Source organism: Tasmannia lanceolata, unplaced genomic scaffold, assembly GCF_043159265.1.
Source record: "Tasmannia lanceolata isolate RefF3 unplaced genomic scaffold, GAP_Taslan_0.1 ptg000037l, whole genome shotgun sequence".
NCBI classification, from domain to species: Eukaryota; Viridiplantae; Streptophyta; class Magnoliopsida; order Canellales; family Winteraceae; genus Tasmannia; species Tasmannia lanceolata.
Window position 1 is genome coordinate 61,217,815 of NW_027518714.1, and position 26,598 is coordinate 61,244,412.

Below are 26,598 nucleotides of genomic sequence, written 5' to 3' on the forward strand. Positions count from 1 at the left end.
AAAAAGAAGGGCGAGAATAGGGGTGCAACTCGGGTCAGGTTCAACCCGAGGGCCGGGTTGGGTTGAGTTCGAGTTGGGTTCGTATTTAGGTTGACTTTTCCCAACCCGGTTTGAGGGTTTAGGCAACCCAACCCAAGTGGAACCGATATTTTTTATGAATTTTTTTTTTGTAAGCTTAAAAACTCAGGTCGGGTTGCAAAGAAGGGTTCCTTGGGTTGGGTCAGGTTGAACCTCATCAGGTTGGAAATCGGGTAAGGTCGGGTTCGGGTTGGAAATCGGGTAAGGTCGGGTTCGGGTTGGAAAAAAGGGTTCCTCGGGTCGGGTCCGGTTGGCCTCAACCAGACCAACCTGGCCCGAGTTGCACCCCTAGCTAGGTGAGAAATCAGAACGACGGCCGGTCTCCTTCCTCTCTCCTCTCCCATCTACTATTTTGCGGAAATCCATGATTCTAAAATCCGTGTATCCAAACGGCCCCTTAGCGTAGAGTTATGCTCTTTTTCTATTTTTTGCCCTTAGCTAATCCGAACCCAACCCAACCCAATTTGGAAAAAATCGGTTTGATTGGCCTGAGTTAGGGTTGACAGATTTACAGGTGGGTTGGGCTAGGGTTAACCATCCCCAACCCGAGGCTTGGGTCGGCTCGGGTCGGGATAGGTTAGCCTAAATCACCCAACCGTTCCCGAGTTGCACTCCTACCTGTGATGCCTCTGAATTGGTAGCCCCTGTTGCCAGCTGGAGACTTTTTCTGTGAGATAAAATTAGCAGTGCAGATTTGGAGTCTGTCTATATATGCCTATGGACATTATTCAACCACGCCCTCTCTGATTGCATTCTTTTTATCACAAAGCACAGCCCATAATTAGACTCCAACATCACAACGTTATCTTCTGCTTTTGTTTCTCTTATCTCCTCTTCCTCTCCCCAAAACATTGACCATCTCTTCAACTCCCCCTTTCCACAATATGGCCACTACAAAGCCCACCGCTTTAAGTTTCTACTTCCTCTTCTTCTTTACTCTTCTCATTGCAGCCTCTCTTATACCAGGTCACACTCAAGAACCCAACTGTTTTTTTTTTCTCTGACTCTTTTCTTCATGATTTAATGAATTTCAGAGAATTTCCTCAAGATGGTGCATGTTTGGGGCCCTTTTTTTATTATCATTATATTCATAAAATTTCAGCTGAATTTATTGTTTTAATGTGTCATATCATTTAGTTAGTTTTTATTGTAAGTTTGGCTTGTCTTCTTCACTATTCTCATTGCAACACCAACTTTTTTTTCTTGAATTTAGTGTTTTTATTTTAATACCATTTCATTCATAATATTCCTGCTGCAGCATGGGTTCTTTAATTTCCTGCATTTAATTCACGTGGGTGTGTTTGTGTATTGAGTTCTTTATATACTTGGGCACTTCCTTTTTATGGGTATTATGTTATAGTTGAACTTTTCAGTCTCATGAATTGTACAAGGTTTTTGATATCTTATTCAATAGGTTGCAGAATAATCTTTGAAATGGTGCAGGTTTAACGTCTGAAGAAACAGTCCTCCATCAACAATGGAACCCTGATTTACATAGAGAATGGCACTTGCAGGTGAGAAGTACTGTTCATAATTTTTTTTGGCTTGGGTTTGTGTTTTTAACTTGCAGGGTCTATTTTGTTTCATATAATTTATTTATTTGGGTGATCTTTTTTCTATGAGCTTTTGCAGGGTGTTAGGAGAAGGGAGGAAGGAATATGGAAGAAGAGGAATTCAAGGAGATTGATGATTGGATCAACAGCTCCAACTTGCACTTACAATGAATGTAGAGGGTGTAAGTTCAAATGCAGAGCTGAGCAAATTCCAGTAGATGCAAATGACCCTATAAACAGTGCCTATCACTACAGATGTGTTTGCCACAGGTGATTGGAGATATCTAAGCCCCATATATTCCACATATAAAGAAAGGCTATATAATTAGTTATGAGAGAGAGGGAGAGAGGGTGTGGTTTTGGTTTAAGCAATTGCAGCCCTATAACAGAAGTTTATGTAGGCTTAGAAAATTCTCTTAAATTAATTTTCTTTTCTCTTTGTTTTTTTTTTCTCTTCATCCTTTTTTGTTCTTTACTTTTTTGACATTCTCCAGTCTGGAGAACCATTGAAATAGGTGTTTTTAAAAAATGTAATTTGGGTTCTTCTCAATGAGAAATTTCTGCCTGTAAATGTGTTTGTTGTACTTAATAAAGTGTTCTTAATCCACACAAGTAGTCAAACATCTGAAATCTGATATAGTAATATGGGAAGTATGGAATAATTCACTAAAACTAATTCAGTGTTATTCAGTGAAAATAATGCTTGGAATTGTGGGTGTGGATCAAATAGATAACCAAGGAATTTAAAAAATTGGGTTGGTCTGGAAATTTAGAGAGAGAGAGAGAGAGAGAGAGAGAGAGAGAGAGAGAGAGAGAGAGAGAGAGAATCTTTATCGAAGGTAGATGGCCAAGGACAAACATTCAATTCCATACTAGTTTGAAAGTTTGTGTGGTCACGGATATAGATGTATGCTTTGTCAGCTTTGTCCTGCTCATCTCTTACTCATTTGCCGTGGGGTTTGCCTTGCTCCTTTTTCACCCCCTTTTGTTGTACACTTTAATTACGAGAGAGAGAGAGAGAGAGAGAGAGAGAGAGAGAGTGAGTGGTCCCATAACAAGGCAAAAGCTACCAAACAAGAGAGAGAGAGGGAGAGAGAGAGAGAGAGAGATCCCGTAACAAGGCAAAAGCTATCAAACAAGACGCGCATCTTGTTGAATCCACTGATATATGCAAGTGTGGCAAATTGTATGTATTTGCAGGGCATAAGATACATATATATCTTCCAAGAGAGTCAGGCTATCCTGACTCTCGTGATCATACCACATCAATGAAGATATATAGTTTCAAAACATCTAAAGCCCAAGGAGCATGCATGGTATCCTTATCTACTACAATCCATCATCCATGTAGATAACTTTTTTCTTGCATTACACTAGTTTCCTTTTCTTCCTATTATATTGTGCAAATACCAGTTTTGCGTTCACGTGCCTTTGCAGATTTTTCTGCTTCATCAAGAGGAAAAGGTGGGGAAAATAGTAAGAACAAGTCTTTCTTCAGGTTAATTTTTTGGCCATGGTTTATAGAACTTGAACCTGTATTCTAGGGGTGCAACTTGGGTTGGGCTCAACCCGAACCCAAACAACCCAATTTTGGTTCAGGTTGGGTTGGCATTTCCTTGGGTTGGGTTGGGAAGCTCTACCCAAACTTTTTTGTTTTGCCCCAACCTTATGCACTTGTCAAATTGTTTCTAAGCAATTTTAGGACATCAAACGGACCTCTAACCTTAATATGGCGGATTTACCCCCTTTTGGTTTGGGCAACTCAACCCGACATGAACCCAAACCCCGTCCCCTTAATTTTATCGTGATTTTCAAAATCATAGGCTTAATGTTTTCATTTTGCAATTTTTTTTCCTATTTTTGCCTGGCCCAAGATTTGAAAAATCAGATTAGACGGGTTGGAAGATTTAGAGGTTAGGGTTGAACCTCCTTGATTCTAGGCTCAAGTTGGTTCGGGTTTGGGTTGAGGTAATGCCACCTAGGGGTTGGGCCTGTAGCTCAGTTGGCTGAGGCTTTGTACTTCAACTTTGAGGCCGTGTCTTAGGTTCAATCCCAGCTTATCTACCCAAAAAAAAAGGTGCCACATGCATCTGGTTCATCCAACTTACCATTCACATTTGTCACTTCGTCAAATGTCCCACATAAAGACAGGAAATGATTCAGGTTTAGTCATAATTTAGGATTGATACCCAACACCATAGCTAAAAAACTTGAAACTCAAGTCGACTCATAAGCAGAGTCAAAACAACTTGGATAAGTGAGTCAAATCAACTCCTTTGTTTCTTTATTTCAAACTTCTTTGATTGGCTGTTGATGGCTTGTTGGGAATTGTAATATCCAATGAAATATGGGTAAAATGATCGGCACATCCTAACTTAATAAGAATGAATTTCGGAGCAAATTGGTTAGCACTTTTGGACTTCCATACGAAAGGTCATTGGTACAACCCCTATTGTAGCATTTTTTTTTTTTGTGTGACTCAGAGTCAACTTGGTCTAGTTTCAAGTCACTGAACACATGGGTACTACCAGACTTGATTATGGGGTACATCCTCTTATAGATAGTCATCCCACCAAAGGGCACTTCGATAGTGTTATTAATACACTTCAAGCCAAGTAGCAAAGCTAAAAAACAATCTAATCGATCCTAAGGAAGGTGGTAGGCAGACCCTCATCAACTCTGTATCCACACATATGTGGGAAATCTAACAAAGATTCTTTTGGAATAACATAGAGGACAAAGGGCACGCAATTAGGTCTCAGTCCTAAACTGATTATTAGATTAACTGATAGATATTAAGTACAATAATCAATTTTGGACTCAAAATCGGTTCTCAAAATCCAAAACAAACAGGGGGAAAACCATATATGCCTGCCCAAACTCCTTGGCACCTTGGCATTCAAAATCTGAACTGAATGAATTCTTACATTCGTAGACAAACTGGATTCAGGAATCTTTTCCAGACACAGGTTCGTTTGTGGAAACAAATCATCAGAGTAAAATACCTCAAGAACCAGACCTGGCAAAAGCGACCCGTGCCTGCGGGTCGACCCGACCCACCCGCATATTTGCGGGCATGGGTCTGAGTTTTAGTAACCCGTCAAAACTGACCCACTGGTGACCCAACCCGCAAAAACACAGGTCGGGTCAACCCACGGCACCCGCGGGTCATTTGGCTTTTTTAAGGGTGGTGATTTTGTCATGCTAATCTAGTTAGATGGCTTTTTTTTCTAATGCAAAGGATGGTGATTTTGTCATGGTAATCTATTTTTTAAGGGTTTGATGCCTGAATAGGTTATAGCTGGCACCATAGAATATAAATAGGTTGTGGCTGACACCATAGGTTGATCCTAACCCTCCGATCTGAATGTTAGAGGGTTGATCACTTGATCCTAACCATCTATAGATCGGAGGGTTAGGATCAACCTATTGAAATGATTTTTGGGGCACAACCTATTTAGGTTGTGGGCCATTTAATGGACGGTTTGGATCATCCCACAGTGCTGGCCATACAACCCTCTTCAAAATCCAGTGATAACATTTCCCAAAATAAACGATTGTTTGAATTTGCGGGTGACCTGCGGGTTGACCCGGCCCACCCGCGGGCCCGGGTCACCTAAATTCTGACCTGCAAAAATGCGGGGGTCATTTCCTGACCCGCACCTGCATCACCAGCGGGTTGACCTGGCCCGGCCCACCCATTTGCCAGGTCTATCAAGAACTCTATTTTCCTCGAATTTGCAACAAAATCCTCATACTTTCGTGAGGGCTCAAATGCTTAAAGCCAGACCCATCCTTGTTTGTACAAAAGTGGTCAGAACCCCAGACTTCATTCAAACCTCTATCTAATCACTCCTGCAGCATGCAGCTTTACTGCCTAACCCAGACACTGGGTGACTGACTTTTTAGTCAACATGGGTGGAACCCAAGTATTGCAACAAGTCAGCTTTTACACCCAAAAGCAACAGACCATATTATCCATTCTTCCTGCTAGACCATTCTTGTCAAGACAACCTTATTTGGAAACTCTCCCCTACTTCGAGAATTCTCAGTCAAATCAACCTACAGTGCCATCTCCAAAGTTCCCACATATCTAAATCCCACGCCAATCAATTAGTTGAAGTATAAACGATTAAAAGATTCTGTTAATGAGTGCATTGGAAAGGTAAATCTACACACGGTGTGAAATGCACTGACAGGGGGTGTTCCTAGTGATCAAAAGGGGTGTATATATCATTTCCCTAAATTTATTGTAAATTTATCTTTCCAATGCACCTCAACCACTTATTAACAAAAGGAACAATTACCAATAAGGGACAAACATTAGGCAAAATTATCAACAAGACCCATGCTTTTCAAAAATTATCAATGGGGGACAAAAGAGATCTTGTCAGTAAAAGCTGGACGAAAATGCCCTTTGGCATTTACAACACATTTTGACCTTGATTTTTCCTTCTTCCCTCTTTTGACCTTTTTTATTTTTTACACGACCAGTCATTTTCCTCCTTGTTCAGCCACCATTGTTGTTGGCAAATCTTAAAAACTTGAATGTTGAGTTCTTACCATCTATCTCTTTGTATTTAGGGTTTTGCACTATTTTTCATTCATCTGTTTCTAATTTATCTTATTTACGGTTTAAGCTATTTTTTTAAGGTGAGTTCTGGAGATAATGCATGGATGGCTTCACTCACTTTTTTGGAAGACAAGTGGTTGTATAAGAAAAAGTTGATGTAATACATGAATGGATGGCTACACATTTTTTGATTTACTTAAATTTTTTTTTGTAATACACAAATTGGGATGTAATACATGAAGGACATTTAATGAAAACAACATCCATTTCTTTTGTTATTTCTATCATGAGCAGAATTGTAATGCCATTAGAAGAGTTGCTATAGGCAGGGGTTTTATAGCAGAAGGAGTTTATCAACTCTCTGGAAGGGGGTTAGTAACTCTCAAAAGTAGGATTACCAATTTCCGAATGGGCTTATCAAGTGCTTGAAAATTGGCCGAGAGTTCTGAAGCTTTGGAAGAGGGTTTTCAAGTCTCTATGAATGGCGTTATCTAGTATAAAAAATGGGGTTACCAATTTCCGAATGGGTTTATCAAGTGCTTGAAAATTGGCCGAGAGTTCTGGAGTTTTGGAATAAGGTTTTCAAGTTTCTAGGAATTGGGTTATCTAGTATAAAAAATAGGGTTACTAATTTCTGAATGGGGGGATCAAGTCCTTGAAAATTGGCCAAGGATACTAGAGTTTTGGAAGGGGGTTTTCAAGTCTCTGGGATTGGGGTTATCTAGTATAAAAAATGGGGTTACCAATTTCTGAATGGGCTTATCAAGCCCTTGAAAATTGGCCGAGGGTACTGGAGTTTTGGAAGGGGGTTTTCAAGTCTCTAGGATTGGGGTTATCAAGTATCAAAATGGGGTTACCAATTTCCGAATAGGCATATCAAGTCCCTAAAAATTGGCCGAGGGCACTAGAGTTTTGGAAAGGGGTTTTCAAGTATTTGGGATTGAGGTTATCTAGTATCAAAATAGGGTTACCAATTTACGAATGGGCTTGCCAAGTCCCTTAAAATTGCCCAAGGGTACTGGAGTTTTGGAATGGGGTTTTCAAGTCTCTGGAGTTAGGGTTATCCAGTATCAAAATGGGGTTACCAAATTCCGAATGGGCTTATCAAGTCCCTTATGAACACGTTTCTACTTCTTGTTTTTTTTTTCACTCGTTCATTTTCACGTTTTTTTTCTTTCTACCGTACAGTTCATCTTCCTCATCCTCCATTGAAAGGGAGAAGGAGAAATACAAAACCCTAAAACTAATGAAAAACAATACCTAGATATAGAGAGAGATGGGAATGAACTCACGTTTCAAGTTTTCGAGCTTTCCCTCCTCCAATGGTGGCTAAAATGATGAAGAAGATGACTGGTAGGGCAAAAAGAAACAAGTTGAAAATGGAAAAGTAAAAAAAAAAAAAAAAAAAGGAAAGAAGAGAGAAGAAGGAAAAGTGGAAAAACAAAATGTGTTGCTTAAGAAAAGGGCATTTTCGTCCAGGTTTTAATGACAAGACCTCTTTTGTCCTTCGTTGATAATTTCTGAAAAGCATGGGTCCTGTTGATAATTCCACCTAATTTTTGTCCCCCATTGGTAAATGATCCTTAACAAAACTCATGATTAAATAACACACAGCTTAGGATCCCTTTGTTTCAGATTATGACTAACTGATTGTCAGTCCTAAACCTAGAAATTAAAGTGGAGATTTTCTTTTAGCAGGCTTTTCTTGAGAAAACCCAATCAGAGATTAATTTATACATTAAAAACTTAACCCCTGATGCCAATTGCCGGCATCAATGCAACTTTCATTCCCCTTAATTCCAAAGGTCAGAAATGCCACTTTACTGAATAATTTTTTGACCCATTTCCTTTTGCAACTTCATTTCTATGTTCCTTTTCTGCATTGTGATGGAGATCTTCTCTCTACATTGAAGTTTTTAGCAACAACTTTATACCCTCGTCTAATTTTAGACCCATCTCATCTTTTGTCTACGGACGATTTGATGTTATTTCTCTCAGCTAATACTGTTTGCACTTGGGGTGTCTTGGACTGCATTCACAAATTCTACGACTGCTTCCATCTTAATATCTTTTTGAAAGAAGATGACTATAATGAAGATAAAAAAGAGATTACACATTCACATCAATGGGAAGAGTGGACCCGGAATACAATGAGTCCCTCAATGCTCCAAATTTAGCCAACCGATCCGCTAGATCATTGGCACTCCTAGGAACACGAACAAAAGAAAGGAAATTATCGTTGATCATTGAACTAATCTCATCCAAAAACTTAGCTAATCTCCGACCAACGCTCCTGCCTTGAACCTAGGAAATGTCATTTGAAGAATCCCCTTCCATCTCCATCTCACCTTTCATTCGATCCCTAAATAAGCTCATGCCGAAGTGAAGATCACGAACGTCCGCTTCTGTAGAGTCCGTTATTCCAACCGACCCAGAAAAGATGTAGATGATGGTGCCATTACTGTCTCCAAAAACCCCTCCGATTCCCGCCTTGTTAAGCTTGAAAACATTTGGTAGAGGGGGTAATTAAGTCGCTGCTACCCACTTTTCCTTTGGAATAGAACCCATCATGATTGTCTTCCAATTCCTCAAAATACGCTTCCATCTTGATATCTACCTCAACAAGTGCGGAGATGAACCATTTTTTTTCTAAGAAGCAAAATAATGAAAATCTCCCTACTCCCAGGGCAAATTTTCTAAGTAATAGCCACTGATCTCGGAGCGCCTATGGAGTCTTTTCGCCGGATCTATATAGTCGGAGGAAAGGATGGCTAGAGAACGGTGGTCTGCCTACCACTATAAAGCTGATACAACATATAATGCAAATTTTGACTCCTGTCCACGTTAGTCTCACACAGCCATGGGTGTTGGTATTTGGGACTATGGTGTTTGTTAGAAAATTTAACACTTACAAAAGGTTATTTAAGTGATTTGAACCCATAGTCTTTATTTTCAAAACCGGTTTCCGTTTTCAAAGTACTATCCTATTTTACGAGGGATTTGCTAGCGTCCATCGCAGCAGATGGGCTGTTGCATGTGAGAGCCGCCACACAGGCTCACTTTTCAGCAGATCTTGTCTTCATTCATGAGGTGGCTACCCTCACATGCAACAGCCCATCCGCGAAATGCCTTTTTCGATGGACGTTAGCAAATCCCATTTTATCATTCAGCTATCATGCAAGATGAGTATCCATATAAATATCCTATTCTGCCCAATCAGTTAATTAAAGTACTTGATGGAAAAAGTCACTCATCAAAGATCAATTAGAAGAGCCATGAATTTAGATGATGAACCAAGATTCACAAAGATCAAAGAGAAGAAACTCCTCACTTTTAACTTTTTAAGAGTGCTACAAGGGAAAGCCCTTAAAAAACCTCAGAGGAAACTTTTCCCCAAGAGCCCATGAAGAACCCAAAACCATCCAGGCAAGCCAAATTGCAATTGATGAACCCCCTCGAAACCTCTATGACTTCCCAACAAGCCTAAATGCCTAAGGCTAGACAAACCTCAAAACCCTCTAAGAATTTTGTTAGAACCCCACCGCCCCTCATAATTCAATTAATCACTCTTAATACTTCAAAAGAACCATTAGAAATTTCCCCCTCATAATTCAATTAATCACTCTTAATCCTTCAAAAGAACCATTAGAAACTTCCCTTCGACCACTCAGAACCCCATTAGGAATCTCCAGACCTCATTGAATAATTCAATCACATTTCCAAGCATCCCTAAAAGCAATCAACTATGATCCTTAAAACTTCTCTAAGACTGTCAAAATCCAGTTCAACTGATTCGTCGAAGCCTCTCCAAATCACTCCAAATCCTTAAACATACCAAACAACAATTTGTTACACCAAAGAATCACTCTTAACCTACTAATTTCCCACAGTTTTACTAATCACTCTCTAAGTCCACCGATTTGCCGTCTCTCCAAACCTTGAAGCCTTTAAACATACCTAAAAATATTTAGGTAAACCAGACCATGCTTTATGTCTCACTTTTTATTGTCTACAATTGCAAGAAAATCACCTCTTTAACCTCGAAACCCTTCTATGGCTACTGAAATTAAGGGTTGTTATGGAGTCAAAAACATTAAGGGCCCATTTGGATACCTCCCATTTTGTATTTGGATTTGGAATTGAGTTTTGAATACAAATTGAATAGATCCGGCAGCTCATGTAGAGGGAGACAGAGAGGGAAGAGGGTACTTCCTAGTGGCGGGGAGAGGTTGAGGAGCCTAGAGGGTGAAGGAAACTGCCAGATCTGTGGATTTCCAATTTCTTATTTCCACAGCATATTTAGAAATCTGATTTTTTTCACTGTCAGCTGCTGAATTAGAAATCCAAGAATTTGATCCGATCCAAATTACAATGCAAAAAGGGCTGCAAATGTGAGAAATCAAAATCAAAATCTTCTCAGCATCCAAACGGGCCCTAAAGGTAAGTTAGCAGTCAAGATTGGTAATCTAATTTGAGAGAGAGGAGGCAAGAGTTGTGAAAGCTCTCCCCCATCCCATCTCAAATTTAAGTTCCTTCCCACAAAGTTTTGACTGGCATAACTTGTAAAAAAACTGTCCACACAATATATTGGTACAAACATTTTCCACCATGTACAGTGGTATTGACACCCATAAATTTATGCATTTATCAGAAAAACCCAATAGCATCAAATGACTTGAGAAATGAAATTATGATATATCTTTGAAAGAAGCAAAATAATTGATGTCATCTCTAATATCCATTAGAGCTACCAATTATTGAAAGATATAAAGAGATAACAACCACATTTTCTCTTTGATGGTCATCTCTAATATCCATTAGAGCTACCAATTACTAAGATATATAAAAAGATAACAACCATCTTTTCTCCCATTTAATTTCAGAAGACACATTTCAAGTAAAAGTAAGTAACAAATCCAAAACCTTCCAAAATCCTAATTTGAGATAGAATCCAACTTTCTGATACAAAAAGGATTCGTTCCAGCTGCAGAATCAGTAACCATGGGCCTCTTTGGACACCCCAAAAAAAATTTATTTGCAGATTATCTTATATGCAAATAATGTGTTATAATACAGTATATCTAACTTGCAAATAAGATTGCAAATGGGCCTTCCAACACATTTGCAAATAAGATTTAACTTAAAATTATCTTAATTTGCAAATAAAAAAGAGAGATTTTTGTGGTAATCCAAAGAGGCCCCAAATCTCTGAAGAAGATAATTTATTTGCAGTGATATTATATGCAAATAATGAGTTATATCCATGGTTTAAATTTCGGTTTTGGTAACCGTTTCGGACCCCACCGAAAACCGAAATTTGGTAATTTGGTTCGAAATTCCAGACCGAAATTCAGCCAAAATTTCGGCCGAAATTTTGTAACACTTTTTTTTTGAAAATAAATAATGGCATTTAAACGAAATTTTGGACCGAAATACCGAAATTTGGTAAATGGCGAAAAATGAAATTTCGGAAAATTTTGGTTTCGGTCCCGGATTTCGGTCGAAATTTAAAACCATGGTTATATCTAACTTAGTTAATGGCTTCCAACCCATTGCACATAAGATTAAATTAAAATAATCTTCATTTACAAATAAAGAATCAATTTTTTTGGTAATCCAAAGAGGTTCCAAATGTGTGAAGAAAAAAAAATTTAGTGATATGCAAATAATGGGTTATAGTACTGTATATCAAACTTAGTAAATGGCTTCCAACCCATTTGCAAATAAGAATAACTTAAAATAATCTTAATTTGCAAATAATGGGTTATATGTATATATAATTTAGTTACTGGCTACCAACCCATTTGCAAATAAGATTAACTTAAAATAATCTTAATTTGCAAATAAAAAAGACATATTTTTGTGGTAACCCAAAGAGGCCCCAAATCTCTGAAGAAAAGATCATCAAAAATGGGCGCCACCCTTGATGGTGTTCATGCAGACACGCTTGCTATTATCACCCACCAACATAAAAAAGAACAAAGAGGAAAAGGGAAAGCAGAGGAATATCTTCAGAAAATGAAGAACTGTACACCAACCACTAAAAGAGACATAAAAAGGAAGAAAAAGAAAAGAACTAAAAGACCCAGATTCCCAACAAACAAGGAAAATGAAATGAGACGAGATCAGACACTTTCCGAACTAATATTGTCGTTAATTTCTTCAGCTTTGTAGGTGGTGGTGGTAGTTTTGTTATACTTTCTTGGAGAGACTGTTACAAGGGAAAGCTCTCAAAAAAGCTCCCAAGAAACCTTCCCCAAGAGCACTTGAATAACCCAAAATCATCCAAGGCAAGCCAAATTGCAATTTTTATTTTTTTTAAATGATGTGAATATATTAAAGAGAGGCGAAGCCAAGGAAAAACAAGAATGACATGAAAGAGAAAAAAACAAGTCATGGTGGAAGGAAATCAAATATCTCTAATGACGCCTGATTCACCCCATCCCTTGCTAGCCTATCAGTGTCGACATTAGCCGAGCGACGACCATGTTGAAACCGGACAGGATGACCTTCCATCCGATCACGGATCTCATTGATGAAATTGGTGAATCCCCACGGATATGGCTTGCTACTACCACCTAAATGATGTGAATATATTAAAGAGAGGTGAAGCCAAGGAAAAACAAGAATGACATGAAAGAGAAAAAACAAGTCATGGTGGAAGGAAATCAAATATCTCTAATGACGCCGCCTGATTCACCCCATCCCTTGCTAGCCGATCAGTGCCGACATTAGCCGATCGACGACCATGTTGAAACCGGACAGGATGACCTTCCATCCGATCACGGATCTCATCGATGAAATTGGTGAATCCCCACGGATATGGCTTGCTACTACCACCTATCCATCTAATAGTATTAAGCGAATCACTCTCCACTATCAATCTATCCAACATGTTATCGTCGATGAGCCTCATACCCTGGATAAGTGCTCCAACATATGCCTCACAAGAATCCTTGAATCCGATGGGACATGAGAAAGACCATCTGACCTCTCCCTCCTCTAGACAAATTGCAATTGATGGCAAGCCAAATTGCAATTGGCGAACCCACTTAAAACCTCTATAACTTCCCAACAAGCCTAAATGCCTAAACCTTGGGAAATATTCAATTAATCACACTTAATCCTTCATAAGAACCATTAGAAGTTTCCCTTGAGCTACTCAGAACCTCATTAGGAATCTCCAAACCTTACTGAAGAATTCAATCAAACTATTGAAATCCCTATTTCCTCACATTTCCAAGCATCCCTAAAAGCAATCAATTATGATCCTTACAACTTCTCTTAGACTGTCAAAATCCAGTTCAACTGATTTGCCGCCGTCTCTCCAAATCACTCCAAAGCCTTAAACATACCTAAAAACAATTTGTTAAGCCAAAAAATCCCTCTTAACCTACGAATTTCCCATAGTTTTACTAATCACTCCTCTAAGTCCACCAATTTGACGCCTCTCCAAACCACAAAGCCGCAAACATCCCTAAAAATATTTAGGTAAATGAGACCATGCTTCATGTCTCACCTTTTATCGTCTTCCATTGCAAGAAAATCACACCTCTTTAACCTCTAAAGTCTAAACCCTTCTATGGCTAGGGGTGTAAATGGATATTCGAAAATTCGATTACTGTCCGCATCCAAATCCGTTTAAAGCGGATATTATCCGGATCCGTTTCAAGTGGATATTATCCGAATCCGTTTATGAGATATCCGGCTCTTAGCGTATGCAAATCTGGTAAATGGTATATCCGATCCGTTTAACATCCGAATCTGGGAAGTAAATCCTTTTTATTTATTATTAATGATATCATTAATATTTATTTTTAGTAATGACACTATCTTTTTTTTCTAAAAGATAAGTGAATTTTCTCTTTAGAAAAAAACAAAAACAAAAAGTGTTTGGGGTAGGAAATGAAGTTAACTCTCATTTTAAGGGCATTCTTAGAGTTTGACATGGCTTCTTTATGAAGCAACAAAGGTGGGTTGTAGGATGAAAAAGACAAATGAATGATGCTGATTGAAAGAAGAAGTCATAGTTTATAGAGAATTCTAGAGCAAAAGGCCATAGTCATTGATGGTAAATGGACGGCTCCGATCAATTTTCCAACTTATGGTTATATAAAAACCAAAATGCAATTAAAGGGGTGATTTCTAAGGTTTGCAAGGAGAAGCAAGAGAGAGCAGAAAGGAGGAAGCTGAGACACCATCTTCAGCAATCCTTAGTGCCTCCAACCCCACCAAAATCCACCGCCACCACTCTCCACCTTCTCACAGCCACCGCCAGTCACCTCCATCTCTAACCCAGCCCCCATCTCCATCCCCATTTCTCTTCATCTTCCACAATCAGCACTCCCACTTCTTCTGTTGAAAATAGCCCAAACCCATTCCATCATATACATAAAAATAAAAACCCAAAGACCACTACCAACACCATCATCCATCCCCACCGCCTCTCTCTCTCTCTGTCTTTGTTTCAAAAGGAAGAAGAGGATCTCATATATTTTAGGGTTTGAGAGTTAATTTTGTGAAGAGAAGGTAGAGGTCTGGTTTTAGGGTTTCAAAAATTTATTCAAGGAGTAAGAAGGAGAAGAAAGATAAAGTGTTGCAATAAAATGTTCGAATTTACCGGATAAATGGATACGGATAATATCCGAATTCGAACAATATCCGGCGAATCCGAATTCGGTAATAGATATTAAATATCCGTCAAATTTGAATCCGAGTCCGAATTCGGATAGTGTATACTGTAATCAAATTCGGATATAGCCATATCCGATTCAAATTCGATCCGTTTACACCCATATCTATCGCAACTAAAAATTAAGGGTATGCTATGGAGTCAAGAGACAATAAAGGTAAGTTAGCAGTCAAGACATTAAAGCTCTCCCACATCCCATCTCAAATTTAAGTTCCTTCCCACAGTTTTGACTGGCAGAACTTGTCAAAAAACTACCCACACAATATATCGGTACGTCTCACCTTTTATCGTCTTCAATTGCAAGAAAATCACACCTCTTTAACATCTAAACCCTTCTATGGCAACTAAAAATTAAGGGTATCCACACAATATATTGGTACAAACATTTTCCACTATGTATAGTGGTATTGACACCCACAGATTTATGCATTTGTCAGAAAAAACAAAAAGCATCAAATGACTAGAGAAAAGAAATTATCATATATCTTTGAAAGAAGCAAAACAAGTGATGGTCATCTCTAATGTCCATCAGAGCTACCAATTATTGAAATATTTAAAAAGATAACAACCACTTTTTTTTTTAAGGGAAAAGCAAGAAGGGTACCTGACAGCCCCTCTCTCATGATTATCAGAAGTCTACTCTTGATTCATAATTTCAGCAAAACTTAGTATTTTTTTAATAATTTTCCCTAAGATTTAACTTAAAATAATCTTCATTTGCAAATAAAAAAAAGACCCATTTTCTGGTAATCCAAAGAGGTCCCAAATCTCTGAAGAAAAAAAATATTTGCAGTGATCTTATATGCAAATAATGGGTTATAATACAGTATATCAAATTTAGATAATGGCTTCCAACCCATTTGCAAATAAGATTAACTTAAAATAATCTTAATTTGCAAATAAAAAAAGACCCATTTTTCTGGTAATCCAAAGAGTCCGCAAATCTGTGAAGAAAACAAAATATTTGCAGTGATCTTATAATGGGTTCTAATTTAGTTAATGGCTTCCAACCCATTGCAAATAAGATTAACTTAAAATAATCTTAATATGCAAATAATGGGTTATATGTATATTTATTTTAGTTAATGGCTTCCAACCCATTTGCAAATAAGATTAACTTAACAGAATCTTAATTTACAAGTAAAATAGACAGATTTTGTGCTAATACAAAAAGGCCCCAAAATCTTAGAAGAAAAAATCATCAAAGATGGGAGCCACCCCTGATGGTGTTCATGCAGACACGCTTGCTAATATCTCCCACCAACATTAAAAAAAAAAAACACAAAAAGTAAAATGGAAAACAAAGGAATATACACCACCACTAAAAGAGAGACATAAAAAGTAAGAAAACGAAAAAAAAAAAACACAAAACTACAAGACCCAGATGCAAAACAAACAAAAAAAATGAAATGAGAAGAGATCAGACACTTTCCTAATTAAGATTGTTGTTAATTTCTTCATCTTTGTTGGTGGTAGTACTAGTAGTGTTGTTGTACTTTCTTGAAGAGCCGTTGCATTGCTTGACTGGATATTTAATGGCATTTAGCTCAACCTTTCTAAGGGCTGCTTTACCAAGATCCACTCCACAGATATCAGACAGCCTAACCAAATAAAGCAAAACATCTGATAGTTCTTCACCCAAATGTACTTTCTCTTCCTCTTTCCAATCTGGTAATCCCTTTGGAACCTCTCCTTTCCACTGAAAAATTTCAGACAACTCCCCAACTTCTCCCACCTAGTAAAAAATAGATACAAAATCACAAACAAAAACCCATCACAGAAAAACCCTTTACTTGCTTTTATTGGCTAAAAAAAGAAGTGGGTTTGGTTTAAAAAGATTCATAAGAACACAAAATCATAAACAAAAACCCATCACAGAAAAACCCTTTACATGCTTTTATAGGCTAAAAAGAGAAGTGGGTTTTGTTTTAGAAGGATTCATAAGAAGAACACAAACGTTAGAAATGTTTGACAAAACATTAAAAAAGTAGGTATTGGGTGAGTTTTGAAATAGTATGCAGAGAAGAAATAAAACAGAAGAAAGTAGCAAAAGGGGTTGTGGGTTTATATTAATTTTTTCATTTGGGTTTTGAGTTTTAAGGGTTTAGTTTGATTTACCAGAGCAAGAAGGAGATTTCTAGGGCTGTGGAACCGATCCCAGTCTCGTTCCTTCGCAAACTCCGCCATTTTCTTCTTTAGTTCTTCGAGGGTAACGTTCTCTGAAACGTCCATCTCCTTGTTTTTTTTTCTTTTTTTCCTTCTCTAAGATGGAATAGAATACAGAAGGTTTGAGGGACGAAGAGTCTCACTTTATACGAAGGAAAGAAAGAATTTTTCTTTCTTTTCTTTTCCTGGAAAGAGACGAAGCGATTCCTTATAATATGGGCAACTGGCTATGACCAGTTTGCCGGTGCTTGTTTCAAGCTTTACCGGATGGCTCTCCTGTTGGTGAATTTGTGGGACCACATGTTCTTTCTGTGTAGCTTTTGGGAAATGATACATTCACCCCCTTTTCTTCCCAGGCCACCCCTCTTTTGTCTGTATATATATATTTTTTTAGGTAAGCTGAGATCAAACGTGCAAGTGTGCAACGTCAAGGTTGATAGACAAAGTATAGCTACAGGCCCGACACCTCCCCCTGATATATTTATGATCGGAAAAGTGATCCTACTTGGTCGAGTATCTAAGCTTATCTACTCGGTCGGGTTAAAAACAGTGTGGGCCCATATTATTTGGTTGATCCAAACCATTCATTTGAAAGGCCCATACCTATTTGGTGTTCACAAAAAATCAGATCCATAGGACCATTCTAACCCATCCAAAAATGGAGGGAAAATGGGCTGTATGCTCTAAGAGATCATCATAAAATTAAAGGACGGAGGTCGGGTTCAGATCGACTCAGGTTGCCCAAGGCCTCAACCCATAATTAAATCGGGTTAGCCTTTTCCAACCCTAACCCAACCCAATATGAGGAAATGTCAACCGAACCTAAGCCAAAATTGAGTTGAACCCATCGGGTTCAAGTTTAGCCTTGCCCAAGTTGCACCCCTATTAATTTAGAAGGATTTTATAATAAATTGAAGGTCCCACTATTAAAAGTTGCACAAGGTTGGTTCAAGTTGTCATTGTTTGGTTTGCTTCAAGTTGTCATTGTTAGTGTGTCAAATAAATAGGAAATTTTAAATATATTTTTCTTTTCCAAAACATTATTCGGCGATTCGTTAAGGAATCCGATAAATTTACCTGTTTTTCTACGCTGGGCAACCCCCTTGTAGCGTAAAATAAATACACTAGAGGGGAGCTAACTCGGGGGGAAGAGGATATCACTTCCCAAGAACTATCAGAACTTGACAAAACAAACAGGTTGGGTCTCCCATGTGATGTAGTATTTTTTGTCACGGTGCACCTCAGCATAGTTTGTGACATTACCTTCAAAAAGAACCTTAAAGGCCTTGATACTGATTGTTTTATTAACATTCTCTCTATTTTGGAAGAGTGTTTTATTTCTCAAGTTAAACCGGATTGATGGATTTGGACCCCAACCCAAGAGGTTCCTTCTTGGCCATCTCACTTTCTAAGTTTCTTGGTTCTAAGTTTCTTGGTCGCCCTTCAGCTGTATCCTTCCCTTGGTGTAAGGTTTGGAACCCTTTAGTGCCCACAAAAATCCTAGCCTTCTGTTGGATGGTATATAGAACAAAATCAACATGTTAGACAGAAAAAAGATTAGCATGGGGAACACGTGCAATCTATGATTGATGGAGGAAGAGTCTAGCAACCATATATTCATCAATTGTAGAGAAGCTTGAAGGAACTAGACCCAAGTTCATTAATGGTTTGGCTACCAATGGATGGCATCAAACTCAATCAAAAACCTTCTGTTAAGTTGCAACATTGATGGTTTAGGCTTTATGGGAAAGATTCTTTGGTGCCTCGTCCCTTTTTCGCGGTTATGTGGGAGATTTGGCTATAAATTAAAGAAATGCTCGAATTTTTGACGTGGGTTAATCGTCATCTAGATTTTTGGAGTTCTCCATTCAGTGCATTATTAGGAATTTTAAGATGATCTCGTCAGGCACTACTGCGAAGAAGAAGACATCAATCTTGTGGAAAGCTCTCTCCCCAATACTCTTAAACTCAATGTTGTTGGTTGCTCCCTTGGCAACCCCGGCAAAGGAAGAATTGGGAGTGTGCTCAGAGAGATATATAGCAATGGCATCATCATTCTTGTGTTTTGGAGGCTAAGGTTTGGGCTATCCACCACGACATGAGCATATTTAAGGAACAAATGCAAGGTAATTCGTCTAATATTTCTTGGGCTCAAGGTAAGTGTAGGTCCTTGGAGATTAGCTAGGCTTTTGGATGAAATTTCTACGATGTATGATGATAGACTTATTTCTCTTGTTCATATTTATTCATAGGAGTACCAACAATCTTGCAGATCAATTGGCCAAATCAGGGGCCTTGCGGGATTTCTTCTATGTTCGACAGTCTTTGCCTGTTGACTGGCACTTGATACAAGTGATCTTTCGCTCAAAACATCATATTAAAGTTTAGTTCAAATAAATGAATGGTTTGGATCATCCAAACATATGGCCCCCTTTATTTATCTAGGCCGCCCCTGTAGTTGCCTCTGATACTATACTAGAAGAGTGCCGGGAGTGAGAAAGAAAATCCGGAGCCTCCATCCTGGCAATGCAAAAAACACTGAAAATGACCAAATACATCGAAAGTCATTTTCACTGTCTTCTTTATTTTTAGAACGGAGTTCCGTTTTGGAATTGTTTTCCAAAAGTTGATCATAAAAGTTTTCTTACGTGTTGAATGAGATATACCACAAAATTCAGAGGACTGACTGCACTCGTGTTGTGTGTGGGCAAATAATGTGGGCAAGAGGGAATGAACAAGCAAAGTGGGACCCAAAAGTAAGGTCGGTACATTGTATGTTGGCCCCTCATTGGGTCTTGTGGGAGACAACAACTTCGAGTGAGGGTTGGGCCCGTCATTTCTTCCTGAGAAAGTGGAACTTTGAACATGACAATGCAAAGCTGTGGAAAGAGATTCTTCAGTCTCCCAAGTCTCTTTTCTCATTATACATGGAAATGTCATGTCAACATTGTAGAATAGTGAAATAATAGCCTACTACAAAGGCCACACACAAACTCATATCTTCATCAGACCAAAACTGAAGGGGAAATGATAAAATTGAGCTTTCAAGGAGGTGTTTTTCACAGTTGGTTTCCATGAATTTTGTTTCCATGACAAATCGCTGTCTCTTAGTGGAGATGAGGGTGAAGTGGATATATATATGAGGAATAAGATTCTACGCTCGACCGTACCTAAAGTTAGGTACGGTAGAGTGCCAAATCACATGGGTCCCACATTTTTGGTAAGCATCTAAACTATTCATTTGCAAGGCCCCATCATAGATAGGGTGCATACCAAAAATCAGCTCCATAGGATCATCCTAACCCATCCATTTGTGGAGGCCAAAATGGACAGACAGTGTTTGTCCACAAATCTGCCCATTTTGGCCTCCAGTTTTGGAGGGGTTAGGATGATTCAATGGTGCTGATTTTTGGTATGCACCCTATCTATGATGGAGCCTTGCAAATGAATGGTTTAGATGCCCACCAAAAATGGGGGACCCATGTGATTTGGCACTCTACCGTACCTAACTTTAGGTACGGTCGAGCGTACAATCCTTTTCCTCTATATATATATATATATATATATATATATATATATATATATATATATATAGAGAGAGAGAGAGAGAGAGAGAGAGAGAGAGCTTTAAATTTTTTTTTAATGTGGTTAAATTAAGCATGTAACAAAAATTCTTGTATTTATGATTATTTTTTGAGATTTATGAGAAAAATAGATTGAGGTGTCACAACTAATCAAGGGGTGCAATTCGTGTCGTGTTGAATCAGGTTGAGGCCAACCCTAGCCCAACGCAAGCTAGCAGCCCCTCAATCCTAACCCGACCCAACCCGAACATTGGGTCGAGGATGGTCAACCCTAACCCAACCCGCCTCTAAATATCCTAACCCAACCCATCTAAATCAAGATAAAATTAGAGGACAGAGGTCGGGTTCGGGTCACATCGGGTTGCCAAGGCCTCAACCCTAACCCTACCTAAAATTAAATCAGGTTTGCATTGCCCAACTCATGGAAAATCCAACCCGACCCAAGCCAAAATCAGGTTGAACCCGATCTGCAACACTCATGTACGTAATGCACTGACGTTAGCGGAAAGTTTTACAGGTCTGAATGTTCGGATGTGATTTGCAAATGTGGAGGCCTCACTTATTCATTGCTTGCCTCTTCTCACACCAGTGATTCTAAACGTGTCACTTGGCAATCATCCAATGGTATAGAATTCTCGTAAAACCTGTTAGAATCACTAGAATTCTCCATACATGCCTTTTGAAACATATCGTATAACTACTCTAAATCCCAACAATTATCCAAGAACATGTGTACAATATCATCGTCTTTTTCATTCATCCAATCACAAATGTATGTGTTATGGAATAATATTTTTCCTAAGATTCTCGGGGATAGACAGAGATTAATACCCAAGTGGGACCAGATAAGTAAAGGTCGGTTCTTTTTTTGTTGGGCCCACAATGTCTTCTCGATCCCTTTTAGATTACGATCATTTTCTTTCGGTTGTTTGTTGCTTTCACGGAAAAAGATACCTACGAAAGACAGATCCTCTCTCTCTCTCTCTCTCTAACTATATATGCATTGATACATCCTCTCTAGCTTGTATAACCGTGACTTATATAGACTACGACAGAACCCACATAAGCAACCGTGAAAAAAATAAATTCCCTGGATTTTTTTTTCCACAGAAATTGGTTTTTGCAAGTTTGTTAATCTATTTTTAGGTAAATTTTTTTCTGGGTATAACCTTGGAAGAATCGTCTTTTAAGGTAAAAGTGTTCTAGAAAAAAAAATCTAAGGTAGAAGTGTTATTGAAAATACAATCATAGTTGCCAAATATACTATTGTATACTTAATTATCTATATTAAGGGAGTCGCTAGGGACCACCGCAGAAGGCATTTCACAGCTTGGTTGTTGCATGAATTAAATAAGAAAAAAACTGAGCATGTGTGGCTTCCTTCACAACAGCCCAGCCGCAAAATGCCTTCTGTGATGGTCCCTATCAAATCCCCCATATGGTATATAACTTGAAAAATGAGGATGACATGAGGAACCTCAGAATCATTAATACCAATGGAAATTGTTAAGTACCTAACCAATACGCCAAAAGATGATGGAACGTGTTAGGTTAATCCCTTTAAACCTGTCCCATACTAGGATGGGTCCCACGTAGTCCCATGCCAAGGTAAGCCCCCACTCGAGACATTAACATAAATCAAATAATGAAATAGATAGGACAGTTGGGTTGTTATATGGCCAATAAATTAAAATCTTTCTCAATATATTAAATTCTATACCTATCTATGAGATTTGCTAGCATCCATCGCAAAAGGCATTTCATGGATGGTCTGTTGCATCTGACAGCAGCTACAAAGGCTCAATTTTCAGCAGATTTTGTCTTCATTCATGAGGTGGCTGCTGTCAGATGCAACAGACCTTCCGTGAAATGCCTTATGCGAAGGACGCTAGCAAAATCCCACCTATGTATATATCTAGTTACTTATGGTATATATAAAGGAAAATGGATTTGCTAGCGTCCATCGTATGAGGCATTTCAGATGGTCTGTTGTATGCCAGAGCACCCATGATGCAGTACCAACATGGCAGCCATGTCATGCCTAGGTGGTTTTGGTGGAGTTCCAAGGTGTAGTCCCTCATTAATGTTGCTGGCCCGTTTTGAACCTGATTTTTGAGCTTCTAAATGGACGAATTATGGAACGTGGTAAGCTACAAAGTTGTAGGTCTCTTTGAGATCTTTCCAACAAGTATTTGTGCTTGAAAATTGGAAAAGAGGACAGAAAGCTATGGAACTTTTTGTGGACTGTGTCTGTGGGTTCCCAAAACAGTCTAAGTTAGTGAGTTCAATGCAATTAATGTTATGTTAGTCCCTAAGCTAGCTAGTGGAGGATCTTGAACGAATTTGCTTTAGTTTTCTTTTATTTAAAGAGTTAGAAACCATCTTTAGAGGGGATTTTGGATGTTAATAAACTTATGTAATTGATGGAATATCAATTGGGTTAAGCTTTGCTCTCATTTTCTTCTTCTTCTCTTGTTGTGTTCTTGATTTCTATTTTTCTTCTGCTTCCCTCTTAAGCACCCGCATTATCTGGTATCAGAGCCAAGGTTATTCTCTTGGGCTAGCTTCGATTTGATTTTCATGGCGGCACGAAGAGGTAGAGGAAGGCGTGATAACCAAATGATGGAAGATTTGATAGATGAAAGAGATGATGAACTTCAAGCACTTCGAAGACAAATTGAGCGACTTACCATGCGACTTGAACGCCAAGAGGCTCGTAGTGAGCATGATAGATCAAGCCGTGGAGGTTCTAGTGATGAATCCGATGTGAATCCCTTCGCCAATACTCGTGAAGAGGCTAGGTTGGGAAGGTTCTATTGTGATTTTGACACCGTCAAGATTGACTTGTCGGAGTTCCATGGTCGTCTACAACCCGAAGAGTTTCTTAAATGGCTTAGTGCCATTGAGAAGTTCTTTGATTACAATGAGACACACGAAAGCCAACGTGTGAAGCTTGTGACTACAAGGCTTCGTGGCTACGCTTCAACATGGTGGGATAAGGTTCAAGAGATGAGAATCCGCAAAGGAAAGCGTAAGATCTCTTCTTGGGAGAAAATGAAGTCAAGGCTTAAGGAGAAATTTCTTTCGTTGGATTTTTCCCAAATTATCTTTTCTCAATTCAACAACCTACGCCAAGAATCCAAGAGTGTGTTGGACTACACCGAAGAATTCTACAAACTCATGGCTCGTAATAATTTTCAAGAGGGTAAAGATCAACTTGTGGCAAGGTATGTTGATGGTTTGAAGTTTTCCATTCGTGATGAGGTGGAAATGCATCGATCATTGAGCATCAATGATGCTTATCAATTAGCCTTGAAGGTGGAGGCTAAGCTTTCTCGTCATGGTGCTAAAAAGTATGTGGATGCTCGTAGTCTCTATCCTTCTTCTGAATGTGAATCTTCACATGGTGGAGGTACAAAGTCAAGGTCCGAATATTTCAACAAAATTCTACAAAATCAGCCCTACACATCAAGTTGGAAATCAGCCCAATCGTCTCAACAATTCAATTGCTTGTTTCAAGAGTGGTCAAGTTGGCCATTGTTTCAAAGATTGTCCAAAGAGGCAAGTAGTTGCCTTCGGTGATGAAGAAAATGATGATAATTTTGTTGATGATTCAAATCAGCCCATATATGATGAGGATCTTATTTACTATTCAAATCAACCCATATATGATGAGGAAGATGGCATACAAAATGAAGAAATCGAACCCGAAGAAGGAGAAAGTTTGGTGATCCAAAGAGCACTTGCTACACCGAAAGTTGAATCCGATAATAATTGGCTTCGTTCCGATATTTTCAAAACTCGATGCTAATCTCATGGCAATGTTTGCTCCATTGTGATCGATGGTGGGAGTTGTGTGAACATCGTATCTCATAAAATGGTGAACAAGCACAAGCTCAAAACCGAATAACATCCAAAGTTGTATCGGATTGCATGGTTCAAGAAAGGATATGAGAGTAACTTTCTTATTTCCAAGAACGAATTTGATCAAGAGACCAATGATAATGGTAAATTCAATTCTCTACTTGTTGTTGAAACTAACGAGGAGTACGAGGAACTTCAACGGTAACTCAATGAATTCATCACCAAAGAAATTGGATCCGATTGCATATTAGGTGAACCGATGGATATTGAAGTGATGGGTGAATGGAAAAATATTACATCGATTTTTTCATCCAATTACATCGATCAATTCTTATTCGATCCTACATTGAAGCTCACAGTTGATATTTATATATTCAAACATGTTCAAAATCTAGACAAATTATCACTTCTTCATGGAGATTATAAAGCGGAGTTTGATCTTGGAAAGTTTCAATTGATGATATTCTTCGATACTTCAAGGTTCGAGGGCGAGTTTTCTTGAACCAAGGAAGTTTAGCAAATTTTAAGATCGTGTGGATGCTCCTTTGCAAGTGCTTAAGAAAATTGGGGATAATGCATTCAAAGTTGAGCTCTCTCCAAATATCAATACTCACCCAACTTCAATGATAAAGACTTGACAACTTTTTATGGAGAGCTTGATGAGAACTCGTGGGCAAGTTCTTTCTCACCCGGAGATAATGATGCAGTGCCAACGAGTTCTTTCTCACCCGGAGATAATGATGCAGTGCCAACATGGCAGCCATGTCATGCCTAGGTGGTTTTGGTGGAGTTCCAAGGTGTAGTCCCTCATTAATGTTGCTGGCCCGTTTTGAACCTGATTTTGGAGCTTCTAAATGGACGAATTATGGAAAGTGGTGAACTACAAAGTTGTAGGTCTCTTTGAGATCTTCCCAACAAGTATTTGTGCTTGAAAATTGGATAAGAGGCCAGAAAGTTATGGCACTTTTTGTGGACTGTGTCTGTAGGTTCCCAAAACAGTCAAAGTTAGTGAATTCCAATGCAATTAATGTTATGTTAGTCCCTAAGCTAGCTAGTGGAGGATCTTGAACGAATTTGCTTTGGTTTTCTTTTATTTAAAGAGTTAGAAACCATCTTTAGAGGGGATTTTGAATGTTAATAAACTTATGTAATTGATGGAATATCAATTGGGTTGAGCTTTGCTCCCATTTTCTTCTTCTTCTCTTGTTTGTATTCTTGATTTCTATTTTTCTTCTTCTTCCCTCTTAAGCACCCGCATTAACCCACCTCGTGAATGACGACAAAATTTGCTGTAAAGTGAGCCTGTGTGGCTGCTCTGACATGCAACAGACCATCTGAGAAATGCCTTTTGCGATGGACGTTAGCAAATCCCAAAGGGAAATTTTGGTGGTGGGAGATTATTTAAAACCATGTAAATGTAAATTTTTCCTTAACTTGTAAGTACCTTATAAATGTATACTTCTGTGTACAAATAAATATGCTATACGCAGTAAATTTCTCTAGCTATTAAAAAAAACAACTCATCTCTCATGTCCGGGGAAGAAATGTTAAATGATGTCATGTCAGTTTCCTTGGCTCTGTTTGGTTGCCACTAAAATAGTGTTTCTTTTTTTTTAGGGGGGAGGGGGAGAGAGTAAAATGACATCATTTTCCTTTTCTATGGACATTTGGTTGGCATGCAGAGTTTGCATAATTTCTTAATGGGTTTCCTCCCAAATAAAGAATAAAGGTAAAGGAAATTAGTTTATTTGACTTCTACTTTTTTACTTGGAAACTGACATAATTTTACTTTCTCTGTACTTCTACTTAGGGTGCATCCAAATGGAGAACCTTGGAGAATGAATATGAGTCTTTCTTCACGTAATTGAATGTCTTCTAACTTGTAAGTATGAGCATAAAATGTCGACATAGAAAGGGTTAAAATCCCCGATTTCCAAAATCAATTCAACAGCGATGTCTTGATAGCCAAGGACATCAATTCTTCTATGGTTAGCTTTTTAGTGATTGGGACCGGGCAAGTGATCTAGCTGTGGACCACACATTAAAGCTGGTTTTTAAACTAGACAACCTCACAGTCTAGATTAAATG

At 38.5% G+C, this 26,598-nt stretch overlaps 2 protein-coding genes across 2 annotated transcripts; one reads left to right on the forward strand and one right to left on the reverse strand.

Annotated features, from left to right (window-relative positions):
- The first annotated feature begins 817 nt into the window (after positions 1-817).
- Positions 818-2,202, forward strand: LOC143861699 (uncharacterized). The gene is made up of 3 exons (XM_077372573.1): positions 818-1,044; positions 1,522-1,592; positions 1,711-2,202. Exons 1-3 carry the CDS (start codon positions 963-965, stop codon positions 1,903-1,905), a joined length of 348 nt encoding a protein of 115 aa, XP_077228688.1. The 5' UTR covers positions 818-962; the 3' UTR covers positions 1,906-2,202.
- A 12,013-nt stretch (positions 2,203-14,215) lies between these two features.
- Positions 14,216-17,248, reverse strand: LOC143862334 (uncharacterized). The gene is made up of 2 exons (XM_077373361.1): positions 17,015-17,248; positions 14,216-16,631 (listed from the first exon to the last, which is right to left on the reverse strand). The coding sequence occupies exons 1-2, from the start codon at positions 17,126-17,128 to the stop codon at positions 16,329-16,331; spliced, it is 417 nt and encodes a 138-aa protein (XP_077229476.1). The 5' UTR covers positions 17,129-17,248; the 3' UTR covers positions 14,216-16,328.
- Between the last annotated feature and the right edge of the window lie 9,350 nt (positions 17,249-26,598).

Excerpts from the sequence above, each read along its gene's own strand:
- LOC143861699 (XM_077372573.1), top strand. The coding sequence starts at position 963 with ATGGCCACTACAAAGCCCACCGCTTTAAGTTTCTACTTCCTCTTCTTC. Across the intron at positions 1,045-1,521 it reads TGCAGCCTCTCTTATACCAG|GTTTAACGTCTGAAGAAACA; the intron begins GTCACACTCAAG and ends GAAATGGTGCAG. Across the intron at positions 1,593-1,710 it reads ATAGAGAATGGCACTTGCAG|GGTGTTAGGAGAAGGGAGGA; the intron begins GTGAGAAGTACT and ends GAGCTTTTGCAG.
- LOC143862334 (XM_077373361.1), bottom strand. The coding sequence starts at position 17,128 with ATGGACGTTTCAGAGAACGTTACCCTCGAAGAACTAAAGAAGAAAATG. Across the intron at positions 16,632-17,014 it reads GAAATCTCCTTCTTGCTCTG|GTGGGAGAAGTTGGGGAGTT; the intron begins GTAAATCAAACT and ends ATTTTTTACTAG.